The sequence below is a fragment of the Varroa destructor genome, unplaced genomic scaffold (genome assembly GCF_002443255.2).
Source record: "Varroa destructor unplaced genomic scaffold, Vdes_3.0 BEIS01000002.1, whole genome shotgun sequence".
Taxonomy (NCBI): Eukaryota; Metazoa; Arthropoda; class Arachnida; order Mesostigmata; family Varroidae; genus Varroa; species Varroa destructor.
Window position 1 is genome coordinate 3959923 of NW_019211455.1, and position 26698 is coordinate 3986620.

Genomic DNA, 26698 nt, shown 5'->3' on the forward strand with positions numbered 1-26698 from the left:
GGTATTTGTGTTGCTGTCGTCATGTTTATAGGAGATGAAGGTAGAAATATAACATCACGATAATATATCTGCCACGTGAAAGTGGATCATCGTTATGTATTGTCTCAGAAAGTGCATCATCATTAGTCTTGCATATAGTCCCTTTAAGCTTGCGATCAATACGATACTGTGATCTGAAGTTTTTACTACTATACTATTTTGGTAGGCATATTTACATGGCAGGTTTTCTTTTACCAATTCCGATTCAAATTTTTTTAAGGTGTTCAGTAATACCCGCCTGGCTAGTAGTCAGATCAAAGTGCATCTTCGATATTGAGGTTGGACAGTGGTCAGGACGAGGACACCGTGTGCTATGGGCGTTAAGGCTTCTTACGAACAGTTTAGAGTAGGATTTTTAACCTGCAAAAATGCTCATCCTTATGGTAACAATGAAACTGGCAACAAGCATCGCAGTTTTTGCATTGACCGAATGTAGATCTTTCTGTGTGATTCGTCGCTTTGTCTATCCGCGCACAAAGTTCATCGCGGATATTTATTTACTCACCGTTACAAGTAGTGGGTATTTTGCATCGGTATTGAACGGCCGTAGCCGTCAGTATATCGAAAATCGGAGCAGTCTATAAGTCTACAACTATTAATCCCAAACGAACGGCTTCTCTCTAGTACGCATACGCAAATATCCGACCAGTACGATAATCGCGACGTCAGCTCGGATCCTTTCACTTGCCACGTTCCTCTACCGAACAAAGCTGAAGACCAGATCGTGTTTCTACGGCTACCATAACTAACGTTCAGTCATGAGACAGGTTCGTAACGGCGCAACATGCTACGGCAGTATCGCATACGATAGATTGCTGAATCCAGCCAGAACTGAGCGCAATGTGACTTGCTTGAGAAAACAAATGGAGGGTACTGAGTAGTCTGTTATGCGGACAAAGATGTCATTTTATAATTGTTGTGTATCATATTCGACTTCACACCAAATCCTAGTTTATCTTACTAATTCAGCACTTAGTCACTCTCCGACTACTTCAATACTATGTGAATATTTAGCTGGTTGTGTGCGTCAAAGCTTTGCAGTCGGGACAGACTTGTGTTATGCCGCCAATGAATCATGTCACTTTGAAAGGACACGAGGAGTTCCGGCCTAGAAGCGAGCAGTATAGAGGTCACGCAATGGTAACTCTGTGTGGCCGGCGAGCAAATCGGCCTGTTTGTAACCAGTCCATCCCTGGCCGCCGACGACGTCTCCTGAAGAGAACGCAGTGCGTTTTTTGTTAGACATTCACTTCTGCAATTAGTATGCGTTTTCGAATACACGCTGAATATGCTAACTATTACGAAAACATCGGCTCACAGCAACGGTGAGCCGAGGATTGGTGGCGATAAGGAATAGCACAGGCCAAACGAATTAAGGCAAAATTAACGGGTGTCTGTCGGCAGGACGCAGAATGATAAGTGCCTGTGTAAAAAAAATACGAAAGCCCTAAATGGAAACAAACAAGATGTTTTCATTATGGTCACCTGCCTGCTTCGAACAAAACGAGGTAAACATTATCAATCAAACCCAGGTTTCCAGCGGTTTATGTATGTCCAAGGTCGTTGCATTCGTATTTTTGATTTCTACAATCTGATCAATGTTGATACAAAACTCAACGTTCAAACGTTGAGTTTTAACTAAACATTTTGATCACAATGTATGGTTTCCCCATAATGAGAGGCCATAATCATATGGACATTTACCACCATGCATTGCCATTCTATAATGAAATTAGATACGGCCACTGCAAGGGGATACCTGTTTACCGCATGGGTGAGAAATGCTAATTTTTGGTTACAGATCATGGCTGCCGCATCAAGGTCAGCATGAAAAAGCTGGTCTTTCAAACGTTATCATTATACAGAATGTGGTTGTTGACCATTCTAGTTAAATAAACTTTTTTTTTTTTTTTTTTTTTATAATGCTGATGACTGGATAATAGTAGAACACCGAAGTGACCGCTGTCGCTCCAAACGCATCCGCCAATAAAAAAGCTATTTTGATAATAACTTTCTTGCTGCTTTTTGATGGCACCATACGAATGGACTTGATTTCAAAGTGGGGCGCTCACATTTGAAATTTCTAGAACGGTATTGTAATTGCTATCACCTGGTAGAAATAATCCTATTAATTTTTTACTCATATACCCACTTTTGTAAAACCCGCTTTAAGAGTTTAATTGTCGCGTCGATTAAAAAGCACGCTTGAAAAATGTCTATGAGATACTTAGTAATAGCCTCTTCTTTTGGTAGCGTAAAACAACGACTTCCCTTTATGAGATAAAGTATCCAGTATGGACGTGTGAATTGTCGCGTAAATCTGTGCAAACAATTTTCAGTCCATCTTCATATATTACTTTCTATGTGCGTTGAACAAGGCGCACTGACATATTTCAGGTTGGCTCAATTTTATCCTCAAACCCATGTAAGTACCATGATCTCACGTAATTACTCAGTTAACGGATCTACTAGAAAGATATTAGGCGCATGGTGATGGCTATGCTCGCTCAATACTATGCAACACATGCGCCAACCTTCTAAAAAGCGTTTCCTATTAGGCTGCACCGAAGAGCATAAGCTGTGTTATATGTTATGATTATATTATATGTTATATTAAACTGTTATATATGTTGGTTTTGCAGGAGGTCTGCCATGTCACGACTTCGACTCACTGCAGGACTATATATATGCCGAAGAGAATGTGATCCACAAGACCCCCTTGAATCGCACCGGCGATGTGTTCTGTGACTTGTTACGCTGTGCCGACGTCAGGACATTATCATCGCGAAGACTGCGACTTTGACTCAAAGAACTGCGCGAGCAGAAGCAATGCTACTTACATATGCCGTTAGCTCTTAAGCAAGATCTCAAACTAAGAACAACAAGTAAGCAATGTATATGCATACATCTTGTAAACACTTTCAAAATGAGCTGGAGGTTATGTTGTTAGGGTGACCATGATGGCTGCAAGTAAAAGGCTGAATGTGGCGATGAGCGTCCGCATACACATGGTTTCTTGCAAGAGTTCGGCGACGACCTTCTTGCCTAGCGGTAAACTTGGAAAAGGGTGCTTGCGACCCTTGCGTTAAGTCATGATAGCACCAGCAATAAATATTCACTTCTACTAAAATTAAAGACAATGGCTGACGTGTGCAGAGTATCCTGTATATAAGAATGATTTTTTTTATTAAGTTTACTGTAAAAGTATTCACTATAATTAACTGGCACATATTTTAAGCATCTATACTCGGTCAATGCAAATTTAACGAGCAGCCACACTAAATTACGAAGTTCAAGTTTTGGTGGAAATTTCTCCCCCAAACCAAATTACAAGCTGAGCGTGATATGGAATATTTCACATATACATGATGTCGGAAAATTTTAGTTGGCGCTGGCTACTTAAACCAATAGTACGAGCCATTTTTAAAAACTAGGAAAAGCGGAAGTGCTTTTCGATGAACCACACACAGCTTACTAATCTAAACCCTCAAAAATGATATCCCCAGGTAGATTTATATTTTTTTTTTTACCAAGCAGAAAAAAATAATCCTATTTTTTTTTCTTTAAGGACGAATGTTGTAGCTTGAAGAGTAAAATTGCACCAGTTTCGACTTAGTTTTACCCGTTAAGGTGTGCTCTGCCAATTCAGGAGCAGAGGTAGTCGCAAGGTTTTAGGTCAGTTAGTCTGGCGGTAAACTGCGTCCATGGCTATGCTGAACAGCGATCTCAAAGGTATTCAGGGCTGCGCTGGCGAGGAAGAATGGATGCCTCAAAGCAGTTTCAAGGCTTCATCCCCTAACCTAGGAGTCGAGGCCTACGCATTTTTATCAACAGAGAATGTCTTACACTAATTGCTCTTCGGGTACGCTTTAGCCTTTCCGCAGTCAACTTCGTTAGAGAAAAGTCAGGTGTGTCCAGTAATTGTCGCGGTTTTTGAATGCACCGCCATGCATATGCGGCCATCGCTGTTCTAAAATTTAACTTTGAAAAATGGTTACAACGGCATAACGCCATCATTCCGTTTTATAGGTCTATTGAAGGAGAAACTAAATAAGGCTAGCAAGACTTACATATAACCACAAAAGATAGTAGTTAACATCGGAGTTGACACTTTGCAATATAAGCCACCTCTTCTCTGTAGAAAACCAAAATGGATCCAGATATGTCGTGGGTCCCTCCCTGGATGACCGCCGCAGAAATATCTCACAACTAATATTCAGCTATAAGCAAAAAAAAAAAGCAGGTAAATTCGGTGGGCGCATCAATCACATTGCGACTTTGCGATCAACCTTTTGGATCAACCTTACGAGTCGTAACCAAAAATAATTTTACTGTCTAAAAATACGCACGATTTTGCGAATCAGCCAGTGCATGAAAAATTTATTTTCGTAGTCCGTGAAAAGATACTTAATTAACACAGAGGTTATTCTTTTTATTGAATACAAATATTCTCTTAAAGTGGAATCTAATGGATGCCATTCCCAAATCGCCATGTTCTGCGAAGATAAGGGCGTTTTCCAATATTATCTGGTGGTTACCAAACGCAAAACGTCTTTCTAAGTCAACAGCATATTCGAGACGCAAGCTCTATAATCACAATATTTTTTTGAACTCATCATTGATAGCTGTGCCTTAAAAAGCAGTACGTTTTGGCATTGGGTGTCTCTGAATAAAAAGGTAACGTCAAAATAGAAGCACTTTACTTCTACCAAACTATCTTGTTTAGAACGGGCTTGGTAGTGAGCTGTCCACTTTGATAGATCCTTGAATATAGTACCATACGTCTGTTATGGAAGGTTATGTTGCAAGAAGAAATTAAGACCACAAAACCATTACGCATGCTAAATTAAGTCTACGAGGCTAGTTATACGCTATGGCGAATATTGTTTATACAGAATTTGTAGAAATCCGTCCAACTGTCCTCCTCTAAGTTTCAATACATACCACTCAAAAGATATTCGACGAAAACTTTGTTAAAATGCAATGTTAAATAGTCAAAATGCAATGAAATGGCATCAGCATAGAGACGACACCGATGCAAACATTTAGTTTTCTTCATTTTGCTGCCTGATCGTTGGCGCTAGGATGAGGATAGTGAACGGATTTGTCCGGCGATCGCAAAAGCACAGATGATTGTGTTTTCATAGCTAGTAGATATGCCTGTAAGTGTTTATAAGCGCCTGTACCGCCCAAGTGATAAGCTATACGATGACGATAAGGGGAATGCATATATGCCAGGCTATGTTGGACAGTACTGTGATCAAACTTGTTCCGCAGGACTGTGACTGCGAAAGACAATGGAATTGTCCTAAGGTAATCAAAGTATGCTTAAAATGGAAACAGGAATTTAGACACAAAATGTCGGGTACAGTATCCTTCGAGAGAATACGTGACGCGTCAAGAGAATAAGCGATTGCAAGGTCAAATAGGACATACAACACGATATGAGAGTCACTGCCCGCACGGTTAGCAGTGAAAAATGTCATTGTAACCGGGAGCCAACTTGTGACGAACGTAGCTTTAATTGCTGTTGTCAACATGGTTATACTAACCAACAATATAAGTAAGGCGACTTATTTGCAAGAATGCATTTGACCCTGAGTGTCAGAACGACTGTCAAAAACCAAAATGTAGATGCTTAGCAGACTGGACAAGTATAGGACGTGCGCATCCGTGTTCCGGGGGAACATGTGGCTAATATTATGCCAGCCACCGCAAAAAAAAAAAGAGAGATTTTCTGATCCAGTTGCAGATGCGTCCTTACGCCGATCCGGTCAACCTGCTTAGTGCCGTGCGCTAATGGCTAGATGGGCGTCGATTCAATGTGCGATCCATGCAGTTGTATCAGGGATGGTTCGGAAGTCGGTGTTCGGTCAAAAGTTAGGGGACAACTGTTGTAAGTTGTGCATGTACGGTAATAAGATCAAGATATGCCCATCGACATATTAGTGGATTTGCCGGCTACGTGTACACGATACGAACTGTTCGACGCAACTTTTTTTTTTGGTATCTTTAGATGCCAGCGGAGGAAGGTGCAGGCAGATTGAAGGAGTCAATCTGACCACGAATTACGATTATTTAGAAGAAGATCGTCGTTGAACGAGTTTACATTTGTATTACAGAAAGAATGCATTTCTGTACATCAGCTGTGAGGGTACAGACGTCAAGGTATCCGTCTACCTGTGTAATCAAAATGAATTAGATTTTTTCAATCTAAAAATAAAACACCAGAAAAAGATGGTTTCCGACTCGTATCTAAATACGTATTGACTAATCACAGCATTAAAAAAAAAACAACAATAATTCGTAAAAATATAGAAAGGCAAACATATTGACAACCGAAACAAACTTATTGACTAGTAGCATAAGTATTTTTATGCACCCGTTTCTAGAATGATCTAAAAAGGATGTGAAAATTTAGAATACACATGTGCCAAGCAGGATGCGGCTCCAGAAATATACTGTGTAAGGCCAAGCGTATCTGGTTATCGGCCGAGTTTACTGCAAGCGTACATGAAGCCACAATAAAAGTATCTGTAGAGATCAGGGCCAAAAGGTTAAATTGTTCATGCGAATTTTTGATCTATGGGAAAGTTCCCTTTTTTTTGTAAACGCAACCATAAAATATCCTCTTCCGTATTGCGGCAGCTGCGGATTGTAACCGTAAAAAGAAAGCAGTAACAATATAGGTAAAAATAGAAAATAAGAGACGAAATTAGATAATAACATGAAGGCGTAAGTCAAATATTACTGGAAGCGTTTTACAGTGCGGTTTTATGTAATAGCGAACCGAATCATACATCAAACGGCCTCTAGTAACTATAAACATCCGTCTAAATATTTATTCGTCGCGGTTTTGTACAAATTCCGTCCTACGCAAAAAGACGAAACAAGCGTCAGTCAACTTAGCCATAGTAGAGAATAGTATTATTTCGGGTGTTTAACTTCGCACAAGATATAGCATTTTTATTATGTTTCAGCAACAGTAAATGTCCAGTGGAAGCGCGCAATAGCTCAGCTAAGTAGTATTATCATCCATTCAATAGATACTGGCAATGAATCTTCGGTCACGTATCAACTGATCGATTCTCCGCACTGTTTTTATTAACAGTTCAGTGGAAAGGCTTTTAACGTTCTATGAACGTCGTTTACGTCGATAAACAGCCAATTCTTTTTCTAAAACAAATGCAGAAAAGTAACGCATTCTATCTAAAATGCCTAATGGATGAAGTGTACATGAAGAACGTTTCTGTGTACAGTCATGACATACAATCGTTAAAAACGTGGTCAGCACCCAGGCTCGCCTCGCCGGATCCATCGTCCTTGATAAAAACATTTTGCAAACGCTTCGCCCTAAGAGTTTCGTAGTACATAATGGTAGAGATGTGCTCTGTGACAACGAACCCATAAAAGTCGAACTTCTTTTGACAGTAGCACACAAACTATTGAACAAGTTATTGACCACAGAGTATTGTCGACAGGCAGATCAGGACAGAACCGTAACAAAATACTTACACCATATAAAATAGTGACTTCATGTGGACAATGGCTTAAAGGTAAGCTTGTCTTGCCCAAAAAAAAACCTGAAATCACCATCTCCAAACCCAAAGCATACGCTGTATCTCTTGATAAATGCTCAAGGTGACAAGCTCTGTTCATCCCGCTCCGGATTGATACTGCTGGTGAAATATTCTTGAAATTATACCTGTGAACAACAGAAACTTTGTCTCTGGACTACCACAAAAAGTTCGACGGTGTTTAAGTTAATATTATTAATGTCCTTAAAGAGATTTCTAGCTGAACAAAACGCAGCTAAGAAAACAGCTAAAGCTCCTATTAAAAGAAATCGACTAGTTGGCCACTCTTGATCGTCTGCTTTATTCAGCCTTCGTAAAGGAGTCGAGTATTTTCAATGCTCGGCTGGTTTCTCAAGCCAGGAATGTGAACTTTTTGGGAGAAGCCACACTCCCAGTTGTAACAGCTGGTTTGATTTAGTTAACCCTAAAACGGTGGAAGGGTATACTACTTTGTAGTTGTTTCTAGTAAAATCGGCCACTTATAGTTAAAATTGATCACGATAACGAGGCAAAAGGCTTGAGTTTTAAACTAGTTTTTTTATCCAGATCCCGTTTCGAATGCAGTGTCAGGTGCAATATCGTTTGGTAGTGAAAATAAGAACCTTATTTGACAGTGCGATACCGAACACAGGGACAAACATGACCGACAAACGGTCCTGCAAGTTTAAATGGTACGACGCGATCTACGAATGCAATTGTCCTCGCAGAACCATATTGTTGAAATACTTGCAACTGCTTAATTCATAAGTTGTGCGACTTTGTCAGCGGAGAGTGCATATGTGAGAGACATACTTGTACTGCAACAAAACGTGGCGCGCAGCGACATTCCGGAAGGCTTATGACAGCAGGTGGAACTGCTATAAGATATGCCATTGTGGCTAGGAGAGCGACTCTGACTGAACTGACGGCCTACGCACTCGACCACTAAGGCAGAGCACTATAGCCAACCATGCGGTAGAGATATCTGCGGATTTCAATGAAGCTATAGATGTACCATTGCACCTGTAAGAAAGTTGAACGTTCAGATGCAAGATCGGCTAATAGGGAGCTTACTATGAGTCCCGCTCTCCAAGAGGTGGCTTTGGCAAATTTTGCAGTGCAATCCATCATACGCAAAATTTTGATGAACTTACCAACATTTATGATTGCTAAAATGGTTTATGGGCAAACAGTACAAGGTCATACATCCGTACAACAAGTGCGACCTATTATACGGCATCAAATATCCCCTGTGTCTAATCTCTAAGCCCAGCTACCATCACATGACAGAAAGACGCGACTGCTTGCTGGGTTAAACGAGGGCACTATGCAAAGGAGCTCAACCAAAACTCTATTAGCTTATGCAAACGCAGTGTTTTTTAAGCTGACTGCGTTCCAGCTACAGGGCTTTGCTTATGCAGACCCCGTTGTGCTCCAACGAGTGAAATGTCTTCGAACGGCCATTCTGACGTCAATTACGAATATGTGTGCGATTGGAACTGGATTGACGGAACAAGCTGCCACGCAAATGATAGGGCACGCACCAGCTAACCAGGACGTATCGGAACTAGATATTATATACATAACTAATGAGGTAGTGCTTATATTAGTTTGTACCATGTGACCCTAATACTGAGATATGCTTTTCAACGCTAGGCAGCGTTCGCCGTTTTTGTGAAAATCGCGAGCTAGAAACTAGGAAAGGTTTCAAAAATGAACCTAAAAACGGAAGTGCGCATTTAGACCCTTTGCCCTTAACAGACCCTGACGATATTATCACCACCACCATATTACTGTTATGAGCTGCGTGTAAGGGCTGTGTTCTTGCCGTTACACGGGCAATTCATATACGGGCACACGTAGCAAGGGCTTTCCAGATAATGCTAGCCTACTCTAACGGCCAGTCTAGAGAGCTTACAGCGCATATTGTGAGCACTGTGTCGGCATGGTTAATGAACAGAAACAAAGAATTCTTAATGACGTCATAAAATTCACCGTATTTTCGTAAATAAGGATGATCTCGACAATGTTAGAGGAGCTCATTTTATAACCATATTTGTTATAAAGAACTTGTACCAGATATTCTGGGCAGTCGCTCGCCGATTATGTCGCAACTAGGCTTTAATTGGACCCTAGAAAGAGTACATGCAGTGTGTCCTACCTTTATATGAAGTATGAGACCTCACGCTTTCAATATCAATAAAACGTACCATTTTTAATCTAACCATGTGCAGTGCCACTGCTGATATCTGTGCGTCCATCTGTCTGCCAAAAATGCCAGTTTTTTGAACATTGGCCGACAAGCAACTCGATTCCGGAAAGCGAGGGAGTTTTTTTTCTGTCGTGCTGTCCACACCACGTAGGACTAGGTTCCAAGTCGCATTGGAGGCACCATTTCACCGGTTATGCGCAGTCTTTATGCCCGATGATGGACGAACTTCGTTACTATTATTATATTAGAATAAACGATAAACCCCACCTAAGCCCCAGTACTCGTACTTGAACTTATATAACACTACCGAAACGGGAAATCCAACCACAATCTGTGTTTGGTTGTGTTTCGTACTTACATTATCTACTATGGTCTCTTTCACGATGGAGCCATAGGCGGACTCCATACTGGCGTTATTTACCGCAGGTCGTACAAATGACACAAATCGATTGTTTACCTATTGATTACACTTAGGTTCGACGAATATATAACAAATAGAATTACTCTTATCATCATACGTCGCACCACAAGTTCGTAAGTGTTTCTATTTCGAAAATTTTTTGCTTTAAGTCATCTATAGAATTTCACTTTCGACTCGATTTTTCTAGAATATCAGTACATTTCATTTTCTGAATTCTACAACTTTTTTGATGCCACCATTTTTGGTTCGTTTTTAAAAAACCACTTAACTCATGTTTCCGTTTTTCAAACAAAGTCCATGTTGCATGTGGAAAAAAAGTTCTGGTTTCTAGAATATGTTTATAGATCAGCAACTTGGACTAACAACGGGCAAATTGTACTGGTCATACTGGCGGCGTTTCAACAGGACTCAGAGGCGTCGTGTATTGGTTAGTCTGGCTCGATAATATCATGACGCGACGGCACCAATAATCTATCAAAATGTAATGATAATCAGCTCACCAGATGCCATGGTTCGACTCCCCAGTGAGACTTAGAGCATGTCGAAAATGTCTATCGTAGAGAAGTAAGCGATTATGTTCAGTAAAACAGTCAACCTAATCAGAAGAAAATCAACTCAGTTACTTGAAATTCCCATTTTTGGAGAGATTCGATCATTCAAAAGGGTCATCGGATAGCTCTTCATATCGTTGATTAACTTCTTACTGCTTCAGATTATTGCTCAGTTTGTTGTGATCTGAGCAGTCGTGCGCGCAAAGAAACCTTTTCGATCTGGTATTTGTCTTTCTCGACAAACCTTGGCTTTTGGTACGTTTGCTTAATATTTTAATAATTGCTTTTCTGCAACTTCTGCACTTGCCTATCTTTGCATTTTGTGATATCTGGTTGTAGTTTGCTATTGTTCTTGCTAACGATCTGCATATAATGCCACTAAAAAAAACGAAATGTTATTCCCACAGCTTACAATATCTATATACGTAATTAACGCAGCTGTTTAAATTAACACCAACAATTAAATAAGGCTTTTACGATAACGTCGATAGATCCATACAAGCTGAATGCTTCTACACAACTACCACGCGCGAGCAGACGCAATTTGCAAGTAGTTAACCTATATGTTAAGAGCGCAAACGATCTAGCTAAAAGAGAGAGGCGTGAACTATTCGGGCGACATTTCTCCTTCTGCGACTGCTATATATATAAATATATCAGGAAGAAATATATTATTTATCGAGTAGCATAATCTGCTACGTTTGTCACGTTCACGTTGACTCACTGTCTGCAGTATAGACGCAAATATTGCCTTACAATCAACACTCACCCAGTAAGTGCTCGATAAGAGTGTGACTTCGCCGGCAACGTTCATTATTTATGCTCACACAAATGTTTATTTTTATTATATTAGGGTGGAAAATGGCCAAGTTAAAATCACCCAAATATTGCACGTTGGTTGTGAGGTGAAAACACATATCATGACGCAGAACTTTTTGGCATGGTCGACCATGTTACCTTCAAGATTTTTCAAAGATAGGTCCTTTGGCAAATCTCAAAAACGCACTGGCATGCGCTGCAATAATTTTGTTTGAGTGGAGCTAAATATTCAGGTAGAAGAATTTTTTTCGTATTAATTTTTACCGTTTTTAGTTACTACTACTGTATGAACAAGTGGTGAGAACCATTTCTTTAGTACAGCATCGAGGACCTGTCCTCAGTAGAACGTCTAGGGGGGATTGGTCTTGCTAGACTTCTAGAGTTTCTTTGACACACCTATAAAACGGCATGATAACTATATATGCCATGGTAATTTTTTGCCAAGGCTGAAAATCAAACCAGCCAGAGCCGCATGTTCATAATTATTATGGCTGTGTACTGCGAAAATGCGCATTAGCAACTAAGACCACGCTACCCTTAGAACATTTTTTACAGATCCGTTGTGGTATATAAATATGAATATTATTACCAATTGCAACCAACGATATGTTTGCTTACCCTGAGTATCAGGTCCAATTTGCCTGCAACTAAATACCAGTTAATAATGAGCATCCTTTACGCTCAATTCTTGTCATATATTGTTACCTGAAGGCGGACAAATAAGACACCTGCGTCTGCTTTGATGAAGGCCGACTCTAAGTCGAGAACGAGAACGCAATAAAAGGGCTGTGGAAGGTGCCATTGCCGCAGTGGCGGTAAGTGCCAGCCCATAACAGAATGTGCGATTCAATCGCTCGGGATCGATTAATTATGTATGTAGGACTGTCCCTAGAACTTTGACGGGGCTGAATGCAAAAATGCTTACCACAAAGACAATGGTACAGACTACAACAAAAAAACAGGCCACTGTGTATGCTCATTTTTGCTACTTAAGCTGGAAAGGCCAGATCTCTAACAAGCGCTTCAGACATACGCATGTTGGTGTCGTCTGGGCTCAGCTTTGTAACTGTAACGACAGAACCAAGTGCCGAGCTACAAGCAGTATTCTCCCGCCCATCAGTGTCACACAGGTGTTTGTTATTAGCAGTTATTGACATGGCGGTATAGGAAACAGCAAGCAAATTCGAACGAGATTTAGTTGCTGCTCGCCGGCAAAATAATTTAACCGAAAGCTACATAAACGAGGTCGATAATATTCCACATTTATTACAAGGAATCAAGGAAAGAGGGACGACAACGAAGCCTATTGGCAATAGCACAACAATTAAATTCTACAATAATATGCTAAATATTGATTAGAAAAAGACCACCACTCATTATTCAGTTAATCACCCTCGATTAGCACAATATCCTTCGAAATATTTAAAGGGAAAATAGGGTAGCCGTGGAACAAACTCACGAAAGTACTCTCGGAACGGAAGGTGCTCTCGTAACGATAGGAAGCTGATCTCTGCTGTTCGCTCAATATATACTAGAACGCTGGCCGTAAAGGAGCAACTCTTAAGCAGTTTCTCAACCAAAAGACGGTTTTGAAAGTACAAATATCCAACACTACCGAAATATCCAAAGCTCTGGGAATTCGACCCGGCTTTCGGCACTTTTGCGTCTAAAAGCTGCCGATCAACAGTTCACGTCTTTAGCATTGCCTCAATCCAACCCTGGAGAACGATTTAAATAAATTAATTGCGATTGGGGGGGGGGGGGGGATGCGTAAAAAACGACAACTACACACGGACAACTAATTGTCTTTGCGTACATACTATTTAACGTTAAGAGTCCTTACGAAAAACGACCCGATCAGCACACCCCGTGATATGCGATTTTTAAAAGAGGTACGTTCTGTTTGTCCCAGTTCAGCGTGATAAAAAAGACCATATCACGTTGTGTTGAAGACTGGTAGCTTTTAATTCCTGTATATATATATATATATATATATATATATATATATATATATTTGTGTATTAACATCTCGTAGCTAGATATGTAGAAAACGCTGTTAAGCCATGCAGTATGTGCCATAAAACAAGAATGTATAGTCAATGTTCATTTGTACAATCAGTTGTTAACTGTCTACATGCAGGAATAAGCACAAAGAATTACGTTCGACCTATGGCAAACATTGTAAGAATATTAGCGTAATAAATCGCTTTATACTAATTTAACTAATTTATAAAGGTGCAAAAACGTTTATGCTTTGTCCACTATGTATGCTACTTCTTATTCAATCGGCCGCTTTTTGCCCCTCCTTTCAAAGGGCCCTCGCGCCGCTTGAATAAAGGCGGCCGTTTTGTCTCGTGATTCGAATACATCCAAGAGAACGTCTTCTTCGGCCAGAAACAGGTCTCGTAGTGTGGTGAATCGCCTCATAATCTTGAATTTGGTATGGGTGCCAACACCAGGCAGGGCTTCCAGGAACCGCTAGAACACGGTCACCAAAACAGCGAATTGTTGTTTATTGATATGGTCTGCTTAAACTGCCTACGTGAAAACCATTATTGTATTCTGCAATTCTTAACAAATTCACCACAGATAATTATTACGGTGTCGAGCTAAACATAAGTTGTCTTTTTCTAAGACTGAAGTTTATCTTCTAGCTTATGTTTGCAAAACAAAAGAGGTATCTGCTATATTTTGTATAGTTGTTTGCCATAACTGGTGTCCTACCATAGTTTTTGAATTAAAACGGTCGAGTGAACCTCCTTCATGTTTTAGCTCTTTTTCTGTGATCTTGAGAGCTTCTTCAAGCGAAGGTTGTGGCTTATTTGTCTTGAGAAGTTCAAACAACTCAGCAGTTGCGTGCGGAGTTGGCGACCATAGGAGGCGAAGTTTCGGAAATTGGATCGTCAGCATCACTAAACGAGTAATAGTCTTTTTCTGAATCATTTCCGACTGTAGTTTGTTCTGTAAATTAAAGTTGGACAAAAAACCAAAACAGTTACTAATGAGACAATGTAGCAAAACCTTCGTAAATTTTCTTTCAATATCGTCCGTAACGAGTGAAAACTGTAAAAAAATCTTTATTTATCTAAAACAAATTATATTTTTTAGAAGCAGGAATATTAGCGAGTGTATGAAAATGACTGGCAAATGCAAATAGAATTAGTTGAGCTAGGTAGTCCCTAATGGACCTCACCAATAATCTTACCTTAAATGAGAACGCTTCAAGCGTACTAAATTCAATTAGAACAACAGGCGTCTCGTAGTGTAAGCTCATACGCTCTGCTTGGCGATACAATCGACCACTACAGAGCGAGTCAATTAAATCTTGAAGTGCTTTACGTTCAACGCAAATTGCAGGCGTAAGTATGTAATCTCCGACCTTCAATTAAACAGAAACAAAGACTTAGGCACAAAACAATTTTACACGGCAAAATTCTGTTTTTTCAACTCATTGATAATAAATAGAATAAATCAAGTTGTTTTTTATTGTGCATGGGTATCCTGCCGCGTAATCAGGCCTACCTCTAGAGTGCCAGGACAAAGATCGACGCCGCGCTTGTGAACTAGCGATGGAAGGTCGCTGCGAAACTCGCGCACGTCTACAATTACCTACAACATAGGGAAAACGTAAAGTGATTTCTGTTTTTACTGCAATTGCATGATATATTTATTGTCTTTAGTTCTTGCTGCAAAGTACTTTTTCCTACCTTACTTTCTCCTCTATCAATATTCATTTCGTTATCCCAATCGTTTCGGCTTGCCATCGACTGTAAAGTTACGATGATAAAAACAATTTGTTAATCATCGATTAAATATATAAGAAAACTGAGAACTTATTACTTTTTTTTTGTACAAACTATGTACAATAATAAACAGGTGAGGTTCTTGGAATTCAAGCTTTTCAGCCTTGAAAAACGCTCACAGCTTTCTCTTGAATCAGTGTAGTAAAGGCTACTTTCTCCTTTTGTACAGCGTTGAGGTACCGTTGTTCGTCGACAGATTTCACGTACATTAAAGTGTATAGCTCAACCTGGCAAGAAATACAAATGACAGAAAAGAGCCAAGTAATAGAATGTTTATCTTATATAGACATTGGCACAACACCAATTCAAACAGCGTCCTTGAGCCCATACAATACAGGCCGTTAGTAAGTGCTTGAAAAAATGCATCTGAGGCGAATACTATCATCGTAATTACAGCATGCGTTCCTCATTTTGTAACTGTCTGTAACAGACTGTAACTGTCATTGTATGGCAAATACGCGACCTACGTGCGTTTGAGGGAACATAGCTTGATACACTTCCACGGTCCGAACGGCGCTTAAATGAAGATCAAAAAGAATAACGCTCCGTGGACGAACCTCAACGAGAAGCTCTTCAAAAGCAAAGGGATTCGATGCAGATACCGATACCAGAAATGTTGTTGGAGATAAACTGAAATATCCGTAAAGAAAAATCTGCTAGAAGATTGCATTCACATAGATATTTTCTGCTAATCAATACTGCATTGTGTGATCAACGGCCTAAAAATAATATTTAGCTGGATTAATTAGTTACCTGTTTTCTGGTGCCGTAGTCTTCACACGCTCCTCCTCTGGAAAATCTACGTTCTCTTCCGTTTCAGCAAAGAGCTTTTGGTACGCCGTCCGATGTACGCGTTCCTCACCAAGACATAAATACTGCAATGAATACATGTTAACAGCCAAACTAAAGTCGTCAAAAAACTTGCTATGGGGCGGCAGACGTTCAACAACGACCCGAAATGTCGTTCCTGAGATCTCGATTCAGGATTAGAAGCTGTTTTGGGACTAAGAATACCTACTGCGTATATTGTTCACGTGTACCTGACGGCTATTTTTTCTTTTTGAATTTTTTCAGCTTTTGGGGATGTTTGTGACGAACTAAAAAAAAATGCGTTAATTAGTTATATTTTACATGCTCGCCAGAATTCGGCAAGAGCGATAAAAGTATACTCCGAAATATGAACAGAACACATAACGATTATTTTTAATGACATGGATACTTTTGAAAAAGAAAGTGGTGCTTTGCAGATTAACTGCTATAATGTAACATTTAAATAAAGCTTTAAAACTGCAGCTTCCTTTTATAAACTAGACATACTTATATGAAAAAATGCGAAAGCAAGCCGCGATTTTGAAATGATAATATGCACGCAGTCAGTGGTTTGTTAGCGATTCTTGCAGCGAATTATTAAGGCTATGTTGTAACACAAACGACACTAAGTTGTGTTTAAAAACACATTCGTTAATCTTTCATATTTGATTACCTTGCGATACATTTACATGCAATAAATCATATTACCTCCTCAAGCTGTTTTCGGATCCTTTCCTCTTCGACTAATACGACAACTGCACCCTGAGGTTCACATGTTCTTAAAAGTTCCGCAAGCGCTAGCCACTTCGGGCAGAGTTCGGGTTTAAGCGTCTTAAAAATAGATCGAGGGTAAGATGTTGTTGGACGTTGGTGATCACCGTCACACAAATTTAGTCTTAGCTTCCAAATATCCGAACGATAGATAGGGAACACTAAAATTTTACGCTTTGCTTTTTTAAAATGTCGGATGTTAAATTTTATACGTGTTACGAGTTGCGCGTCTAAGCAAAGAAGAAGGCATGATTCGAGTATTAGCATAAGTTAAAGACATTAGGACATTTTTGTGACTTTTTATGCACTTAAAATCGTCAACATACAAGATTTGTGACAATTATCTTAATATAGCGTACCTTGATTGAATCTTTCTTATTTTCTTTCTTACGAAACACTCTTCTTTCGGCGGCTTGATATAAACTTTCCGCGGCATCCATCATGGCCCAATCAGACTGTCCTTCGTGGCCATGACTCCGATGCGCCCAAATCTGCCGGAGCAAATGTAGGTAGGTAACTGGATCGTAGCACGTCACGCCACTGTTGATCAAAATGGTGTAGATGTCAACACGCCTGTAACTAAACCTCAATTGGGCTTGTTATAAAAAAGATACTCCTCACAAAGGCCCAAGTAACTGATCAAAATTTAACTGCATGCATATTGTCATATCTTACTCTATCATTTTCTTTAAGTTGCGCAAATCTCCGATGCTACGGCGGACGCGTGATGATAGAAGATGCCACTGGGGATCGATGTATGTCCGAATTATAGCAAAAAACGATTTACCCAAAACGTTGTTTGTGTTTAATTCTTCTATATTTAACTGTAATCGAAGTCAACAAAAATGAATAATATAGTATTAGACAGTTATACCATCGACAATTTTAACTATATAGAGCGCTTCTTTTGACTTGACGATACTTCAACTTCTTGTATGTGCTATGCGATACTCGCCATGTAGTGTACAATGAATCAGTGGCCATATGTGAATTTAGCTGTAACAAATACAAACGGAAGCTTGACTACGTACGGTCTGATTCAGCTTCTTGATATCGCGAATGGTGATTTCTATTAATTCCATAAGAGCAAACTGAATCTGTTCCATCAAAGTGGTTAACGGCACAGACGTTTCGTATACTGTTGGGCTAACAACAGCTAGATCGTCCTTTACAGTTTGATGGAACCTAGAAAAATAAAATTGAATCGGAAACAGGATGAAAAAACTAAAGTCAGTAATACGATTCCAGGTGAAGCCCAAACATCGGCATTTTCGATTTATTGACTAAGCCATTAGGAGCAAAACTAACTAACTTAGGCTTACATTATAACGTTCCTTTTCCCTTTTATTGCTTCCCTGTTCGCTGCCTCCATAAACCAGTCAAAAATGCTCTTCTCATCGTGCAGTAAACTGGATTTTATGTCAACTTCGGGCTCCGAAGATAAAGGTTCCAAGCGAAAGAAATGTATTCTCAACGTCTGCTTTATTTCGTCTTTTATTATTTATTTATTTTCGTCGAAATCTGCCAAATCCGCATGGGATTTTTGTGCCACGTACAGCGAAAACTCTATAATTAAAGAGACTGCTGGTCGGGGTTTGCTAAATTCAAAGCCTGAATCTTAAATCCAGAGAGTAATACCCCACTCTAATCGGCCTTTCAAGTTGACGAAGATATTGATTTTTATACTTGTCATCGGTGACAAGTAATGACGTCGAGTGGTGAAATTATCTAACAAGAAAGACCCAATAGACAAGATAAAATCACTCTTCTCTACAACAATGCATAGCTGCACACGACAAAAACTACGAAAGCCGCCTGGCAAAAGCTGGAACGGAGAGTTTGTACCCACCATATTGTCCAGACCTCGCTCCGATAAATTACCAACTTCTCCGATCACTAGCAGATCAGATTCCTAACGACAAATATACAGCGAGAAGACCCTCAAAACCCGGCTGTGCAAGTTCTTTAAAATAAGACCTAAAAATTTCTAGCAGTAAGGTATAAATGAATGGGTTGAAATAATCGAAAGGTCGGAAAAACTACTATTAACACATAATTTAATCTGTTGGTTAGGTTAGGTTAGGTAAAACGCTGCGTTCTTGGTTAGGTAAAAAAAAAATCTAAATTATGTACCATCCTATTAGTTGACTGTATACACGTAATAAAAACTAGAGCTCTGCAACTTGGAAAATTATTACAACTATTTAACCTATCGGTTAGGTTAGGTTTGGTTTGGCTAGGTTAGGTTAGGTTTAAACTATCGGAACAGTTAACATTATGGCGAATCTGGACCACTTAGTGCTGTATTTTATGAAACATAGACATAAAAGATTCACTTTACCGAGGATATAATAGAAGGTGGCGGACAAACAACTTAGGCATTATCCTGTTGAGTTGCATAAAGTCCTGTGTGAATGCCGCGGCACATGACGACAGGGCCTTCACGAAACCCGTTCGATTTTTGTCTCGATAAAGTCGAAGGATGAACATATCTTGCTGTGAATGCTGCACACTAATGCGGTGTGACATAAGTACACACGTTTATTGAGTGTTCACATGTCCAATTAAATATCGTATCAATGATTGACCTTTTTCAAAGCTTGTTGTCAAATTAAAGAACTAATAGCGAACGCCTAAGTGGTTAATTTTATTTCTACAGTAAATGGTCATTATACAGCATCGGCAGAGAAGTATTTACGTACGTTTCAGCATTATTTATTATGAATCCCGTAACATGTTCCGCTGGCAATCTTTTATGAAGCAAGTCGCCAATAAGGATACGAGATGTTACGAATAAAACCCCACCTGTTTAGAAAAAATATAATATATAATATCAACATGAATCTATTCGTCAAGCAAAAAATATTAAACACTAAATTGTTACCGAAATAATAATAATTATCTGCCTAATTATTATAATAATAACTTTCCATCGAACACTAGATACATAAACAATGCAACACGTCGTTCTTTTTTTGCATATAATGCACCGAACTAATTGTACAAAAAGCCATACCTTCTTTATAAAGTTTAGTGCGCGCGGGAACGTCGAACGCGTCTGAGGTAATCCATTTCGGTGTATTTTTCATACCACTTCTCTCTAAACGGTGCCGTATCCATATCTAAGGATAATGACAGAACGGTAAGTGTTTTGATTTAGTTGATCACCATTGTAATGCGTCTCTAGACACCCCATAAAGAAACACGACCGTAGTGATCGCAATCATTAAAACCAAACATAAAACGTGACAATGTAATATAAGTTTTATTATTCGTGAACTACGAAAAACGTTACCTCTTGGTCTGTTTCAGTTCCCAGTATGATGACAAGGTTTTCGGGTGCGTGGTAGACACGGATAAGCGAATGGAGAATTTCATGGATCCCAAGACCCCTAAAAATTTGATTTACGGTAAATTGATCTAATAGGTTATGAAATTGTTCTTATTTTAGCAAAGAACAAAAGCTTTGTAATTTACTGTGTGGACTTACATATAATCCCATAGCTATATGGACAGACCTCCACGGACGTTGGTCCGCTCAGTTGTAAAAAAATTCGCTACAGAAATATATGAGTGAATTGTTTTAATCTTTCAAAGATTCAAATTCGATCCGATTTTACAGATTTTTTTGTAAAACAAAGCTGGTTCCTTATACTCGGTAACAAATCAACCTAAAGTAATATAATGCACAGAAGTATGAGAACGATAATACCAATTAAAAATATGAAATAAATACATTAGCATAGCACACCTGGCCGTTATGAGTAGAGCATCCTTATCAATTATCTCAGTAAGTGCTTCTTTATGATATTCAAGCAACGGAGTAGCTTCGACCAATGCTGCTAGGTTCTCCTTGCTCTTGTCAAGCCCTTTTTCCTTCTTGGATATCTTGTTTTCGGCCATGTTTGAAACCTAATGACACCTGTAAAAATAGGCACAAGGATTCAATTAGACAGCAATGTAAGCGTTGTTCGAGTCGAGGAATTTCAACTCAACAATTTAACGGACGAATTTTATAGCGGTGGATTAACTATGTCATCTGGTATTCTGAATCGGACTGAATGCTGTTACTGGCGCAAGGGTCCTGTAACTGATGTTTGTTCTTCTTTAATTTAACACGTTTTATGGCAAAACGTTTTGTGGTCTGCGCAGGTTAGGGTGAATATTGTTGCATTTTTTAACCGTATCAAATTCAAAATCTACTTCTACTAAATGAACATCAATACGTCAACTCGGAAGGTATTGACGTGAAAAAGTCTCACTTTTTAAATAAACTGGTTCTCGCAGATCCTACTGAGTAACGCACATGAAATATTCGTCAGTATTTCCACATCGGTAAATAGATCCATTTTAAAATAAGTTCACCGTTAATTTTTTTAACGACTGTGACTACAAGATGTTACGTTGCCACCGCACGCAGAAATTCTATAAGTAATAATGCGGATGAATAAGTTAATTATTCCTATTAAACACGTACCTAGAGTATCGTTAGTAGGAACCACACAAATCGGAATAAAGCGTCCTATAAGGTGAATCGTGTATTGTTACAACCCTTTTTACTTCGACAAAGAGAAAATACACGATATCTGGTTTTCTAATGACTCTGTTGAACATTGGCTAACGATACTGCTTCCTTCTAGATTTCTAATTCAAAATGATAGGCTGATTTTAGCTAATCGGTAATGGACATGGATGAGACTAATAAAACTGCTATTCTTACCTCCAGTTAGGCTAATTATCCGCTATTAGAAAATATAAAAATTCAAGGAATGCACCTCACTTTTGTAGAACACATTAGCACTTTTGAAACGACTCAGCAGATGCTTGTACAAACCTTTAGATATAGATAACTAGCACTTATTGTCTCATTTGAAGCTGTTGTTGGAACAGTACCCGACACCTTTTTCGTTTACGAATCAAAATTTAAACCAAGCTTCGATTTGCACATGCGGTACTCATGAGTCTACCAGCTGATCGACAGCAAGCGAATTCAAATATGCGCGCCTTTCTGTGCCAGACGACTTTCAGAATCTCCGCCAAAGAGTTGGCGCTGTACAGTGGTATCTACCCATACGAGCATCAAAACAAAGAAACAAATAATCGAAATAGAACGCACTCGCGACTGATCGTTATACCAATTATGAGTTTAGAGCCGAAGATAACGGCTAGAAAGGACGAGAGTTTTTCGTGATTTCCATATTGCTAGTTATTACTGTTTGAAATTATAGTTGTTTGCGTATTAAGTGAAAGCAGAACAAAGAAAAATATGGACACAATTTTAGAACGACAGCGGAGTGCTCATGAGGAAAGAGAGCGTCTTATTGAGGCACAGGTGAAAGAGCTACTCCATAAAAAAAGTACTCAAAGAGAACAAATTAACTCCGATCATAGAGTTCGAGGACTTCTCGACAGATATATAGAGGTAAGAATCATACAACCCTATATACTTGATTTAATCGGTTTTGTTCGCAGACTTAATGAGTAAATGTTGAAGTGATTTTTGGAACTTGATTTAAGTATAAGCTGATCTTTGTAAGAAACCAATTTCTTTTTCTTATTTTATCATATTGACTAACTGCACAGACTAACCGCGCTTGCAAAGAACGATCTCAAATTATGTTTGCATTCTCAAGCATTCGACCCGTATAATCTTCTTTCAGGTACTTCACAAGTTTGCAAAGCATGCAGGCGAGTTTCTTTAGTGACGAGTTCGGCTTTTTTGGCATGACGGCTTCTTCTCTGGACAGTACCCTTAGAACACATTAACTTTTGCTAAAAAATTGTTTCAACTTAAAACAAGCATGTGACCTAAATTGTAAGCAAGCCAGTGATCATTTCTACGATTCATTGAGGATAAATATATTCTTGTCAGGAAAACTCAACATCGGCAACATCTCTTGGTTCTATTGTCCTCAGAAAGCGTCTGTCTGACTTTTATGACACATGACGTGAACGTGGGGTCTTCATGAAATATTTTGTGATATCCCACGCCCACTCATATGGAATTGTCTCATTATTGTCCTAACGGAAGTTTGAATGAAGGATTATTAGAAATTCATGTTTATAATTTCCGTAGGGCTTATCTAGCACGCAGGGAAAAATTAATAGCTGATCTCCGTTTAAATTCCAAAGATAACACACTGTTAATTGCTGTATCGAAATTTTTATTTTGCTGTAGAACGAATTGGTTCTCGTTTGGTAGCGGATAACGCTTGCCCGTTGCGACAGCCTGCCCACTAAAACGCGTCCCGACTTACGTGCCGCACACTGCATATATGAGCAATTTGATCACTTTTAGCCTCCATAATTTTGTTGAACACATCTATAGAAATGGGTTACTATAATTACATTGTACTTCAATGTTCATTTATTTAGAGCATTTTATAATAAACATCGTATACAGTCATGATATGTAACGCTCTATGACAAAACTATACAAATAAACGCGAATAACCCTTTTGTATTCACATAATTTTACGAGTACCAAAATATGTTATTTATATTTCGCTTTGCTGCCGTGTTAACAGGTAACCACCAAGTTGAAGGATCTCTACGAAGATGAGGATGGCATGCGACGAGATGAAATTCAGGCCTTGTCCGGCCCCAATGAAATGGTCGAATTCTACAATCGACTGCGAGGTCTGAAAGATTTCTACAAAAGTAACCCTAACGAGATACACGTGCCAATGTCAATGGAATTCGCTCAAATGGACGAAGCTCGTGAGAAAGGTATTGACGAGAACCTGGTCGAATTCACTGACGAAGAAGGTTACGGCAAATATCTTGATTTGCACGCTTGCTACGAGAAGTTCGTTAACATTAAGGGAGTTGACAGAATCGATTACATAACATATCTCGGAACATTTGATAGATTATTCGATATTCCAAAAGAGCGCAAAAATGCGGATTATCGACGCTACGTTGAAGCCCTTAGCGGATATATGCAAGACTATTTGCAACGTGTCAAGCCACTGTCTAATCTTGAAAAGGAAGCTATCGAACTGGAGAAGGAGTTTGAGAAACAATGGAATTCGGGTCAATTTCCAGGATGGCAAAAGGAGAGTGAAGGTGCTTTGGCCCACACCGGAGCCCATCTTGATTTGAGTGCGTTCTCCAGCGCCGAGGAACTAGCTTCATTGGGACTGGATCGCTTGAAGAGTGCTCTTATGGCTCTTGGGTTAAAGTGTGGCGGGACACTTGAGGAGCGAGCTCAACGTCTCTTTAGCACAAAGGGAAAAAGCATGGAAGAAATTGACATTTCATTACTAGCCAAGAAGAAGACAAAAGGTGGTTCAGTGCCGACTAAGAATCGAGAGCTCGCGATTATGGAGTCCAGGATCTATTGGTTGGTCGAACAATTATCTGAGCAGAGGGCAGCAACGAAGGAAAACGTCCAGCGGCGACAGGCGCGTACTGCGGGCGAGCGCCAGGATAGTGATGATGAAAGCGCTGACGAAGTTTCGGACGACGATGAACAGGAAGACGTCATTTATAATCCGAAAAACTTGCCGCTTGGATGGGACGGCAAACCCATACCGTACTGGCTATACAAGCTTCATGGGCTAAATATCAGTTATACGTGCGAGATCTGTGGTAATTTTGTCTACAAGGGCCCAAAAGCGTACCAGAGGCATTTTGCCGAATGGCGGCATGCGCATGGGATGCGGTGTCTCGGCATCCCTAACACCGCCCATTTTGCCAATGTTACCAACATCGAGGACGCGATGAATCTTTGGCAGAAACTGCAGGACGAAAAATCAAAGCAGCGTTTCCATGCAAAAACGGAAGAAGAGTACGAAGATAGCTCTGGGAATGTTGTTAACAAAAAAACGTTTGAAGATCTTAAACGGCAGGGTTTGCTATAAATCAGACTATATCCTACAGTTATATATGCGGTAACGCTATCATGTATACAAAAACATGGTGAATATAATGACAATAATAATTACAACAGTATATGTAGTAAAGCACTGTCAAGCTTAAAAGATGAAGCGGTGAAAGTGTATAAAAATAATAAATTTACCTATTTGCCTTCACGTGGAGCCATTTTAACTTGTTTGTTTCGTCCTTACTTGAACATAATACCAAAAGATATAATATAGTTCAATAATATTCGATCGTAGAAACTGGCGCAACCTGTTTCCACCGCTTGCCATTCTCTTAGAGTATATATATATATATATATATATATATATATATATATATATATATATATATATATCATATAGATATGTATAAATCTCAGACAGAACAAAGCTTGATATATATTTATGCTAACAGCAGTTGTGTGAATTCATTTCTCAGGCCTCTTGTGTACAAGAGGAATTGTCCATTTTTGGATAATCGATTGATTCAAAACATTTTTATTTGATGCGCTGGTCAAGTTGGTCGATACAGTATGATGACAGAGTTGAGTAGCATAAACCACTCCATCCTTTTACATTGATAACGAGTAGCGTTGCAGATGGCGCTTTTCCTCAAGCTTTTATCAGGCGTTCTGGTATCTTCTCCCGTCAAAATGCATAGCTTCATAGGAAATCCGAGCAGAGGGGTTATCTGGCTGTAACTTGCAATTGGGGTGAATATGGCTAATCCACTCGACCTAAAGCATAACCGTTCTCTGTAAAAAAAAATTTTGAGAACTCGAGTTTTGGCGCATGAACAAGACGCAATGAATCCATTCTAGATGAAGACCTCTGTGAAGTTTCGGTTTCTCTAATTAATGTACTCATTTTTAGTTTGTAGTCTAACGATGTATAATGCAACTCGAAACCAATTTAAGTCCATTCTTATATATGGTAAATTAACAGCTTGCTTCATTTGTATGTGCATTGTAAATAATTATGTGCATTTCACACTATTAAATGAAGGCTCTTATCAAAGAAATGAAACATATTCATGTATACTCTCTTGCCCTAGATTCGGTGAAATGCGTTTAGATATGAACGAAGAGATTGACAACTTGTTTGTGAAGAATCCATATAAGAAATTCGCGCTTGTTGATATTCGTATTGTATTGTTTCCAGCCGGATTTTATTCACAAGCTAGTTCCAGCTAGAGGTATTGAATTTAGGATCCCATGTTTGATACTAACCTGGTTTCCTTCAGATATTTCCATAACTTATATCACTACAGTTAAGTCGGGCTAACTTAATTAGGATTAAACACTCTACTGATAATACTAGTAGCTGTATGAATGAGATAGCCGCCAGTGAGTCACGGCATCAGGTATTCTGTGGTTATGAATTTCCAGTTCTGTGCAATAAAATAATAAACTGACGTTGCTGCAGATGTGCATTATGTTTTCAATGGCTTAACGTTAAAAATCCAATGTTTTCGTCTTTCGCAAGTCTACTTTCAACAGACGTACTACAAGAAAAACTATGTTAGAATTTATATTGGCAGTTGGAATATAGCCGCAATAATTGAGATGATACAATTCGGTCCATGGTTCGCTTTGTTGAAAATACTATTTATTACTTAAGGACATCCTTCGGTTTAGACAATATTTAGTGATCAACTGCTATACTACCATCAACACAGCAAATTTCCGAATTTAGTCAACGACTGCGTTACATAGCTGTAATATCATAGCACTTGTTTTTACGTTAGATTACACTACAGAATTTCTTACCAAACGCGTGCGCTTCTTAACAAGTAAATCATAGGTCATTTACTTAGTAAACGAAAATGTATTGCTTATTCTCTCCACATGT

The 26698-nt window shown here is 39.2% G+C and overlaps 2 protein-coding genes and 1 long non-coding RNA gene across 7 annotated transcripts; 2 read left to right on the forward strand and 1 right to left on the reverse strand.

Moving 5' to 3' along the window:
- The first annotated feature begins 3 nt into the window (after positions 1-3).
- Positions 4-20392, forward strand: LOC111244179 (uncharacterized). 4 transcript variants are annotated; one of them, XR_015320524.1, is made up of 4 exons: positions 4-1547; positions 1841-1860; positions 2682-2924; positions 20295-20392. It is a non-coding gene; the product is annotated as an uncharacterized LOC111244179 (long non-coding RNA). The 4 variants fall into 4 exon arrangements; XR_015320522.1 differs by lacking the exons at positions 1841-1860; positions 20295-20392 and adding exons at positions 15115-15225; positions 15832-16927 and having other exon boundaries at positions 44-1547; XR_015320523.1 differs by lacking the exons at positions 1841-1860; positions 20295-20392 and adding an exon at positions 15832-16927 and having other exon boundaries at positions 43-1547.
- mei-9 (DNA repair endonuclease XPF mei-9) lies at positions 12832-21975 on the reverse strand. 2 transcript variants are annotated; one of them, XM_022790968.2, is made up of 18 exons: positions 21817-21975; positions 20734-20904; positions 20278-20374; positions 19999-20104; positions 19685-19787; positions 19324-19494; positions 18014-18167; positions 17658-17806; positions 17342-17522; positions 16920-17042; positions 16155-16276; positions 15869-16031; positions 15521-15628; positions 15306-15365; positions 15121-15207; positions 14804-14977; positions 14323-14559; positions 12832-14076 (listed from the first exon to the last, which is right to left on the reverse strand). In XM_022790968.2, the coding sequence occupies exons 2-18, from the start codon at positions 20883-20885 to the stop codon at positions 13876-13878; spliced, it is 2388 nt and encodes a 795-aa protein (XP_022646703.1). In that variant the 5' UTR covers positions 20886-20904; positions 21817-21975; the 3' UTR covers positions 12832-13875. The 2 variants fall into 2 exon arrangements, with proteins under 2 accessions (XP_022646703.1, XP_086835569.1); XM_086979443.1 differs by having other exon boundaries at positions 21703-21975.
- A 114-nt stretch (positions 21976-22089) lies between these two features.
- noi (splicing factor 3a subunit 3 noi) lies at positions 22090-25034 on the forward strand. The gene is made up of 2 exons (XM_022790974.2): positions 22090-22404; positions 23510-25034. The coding sequence occupies exons 1-2, from the start codon at positions 22249-22251 to the stop codon at positions 24845-24847; spliced, it is 1494 nt and encodes a 497-aa protein (XP_022646709.1). The 5' UTR covers positions 22090-22248; the 3' UTR covers positions 24848-25034.
- The last annotated feature ends 1664 nt before the right edge of the window (positions 25035-26698 follow it).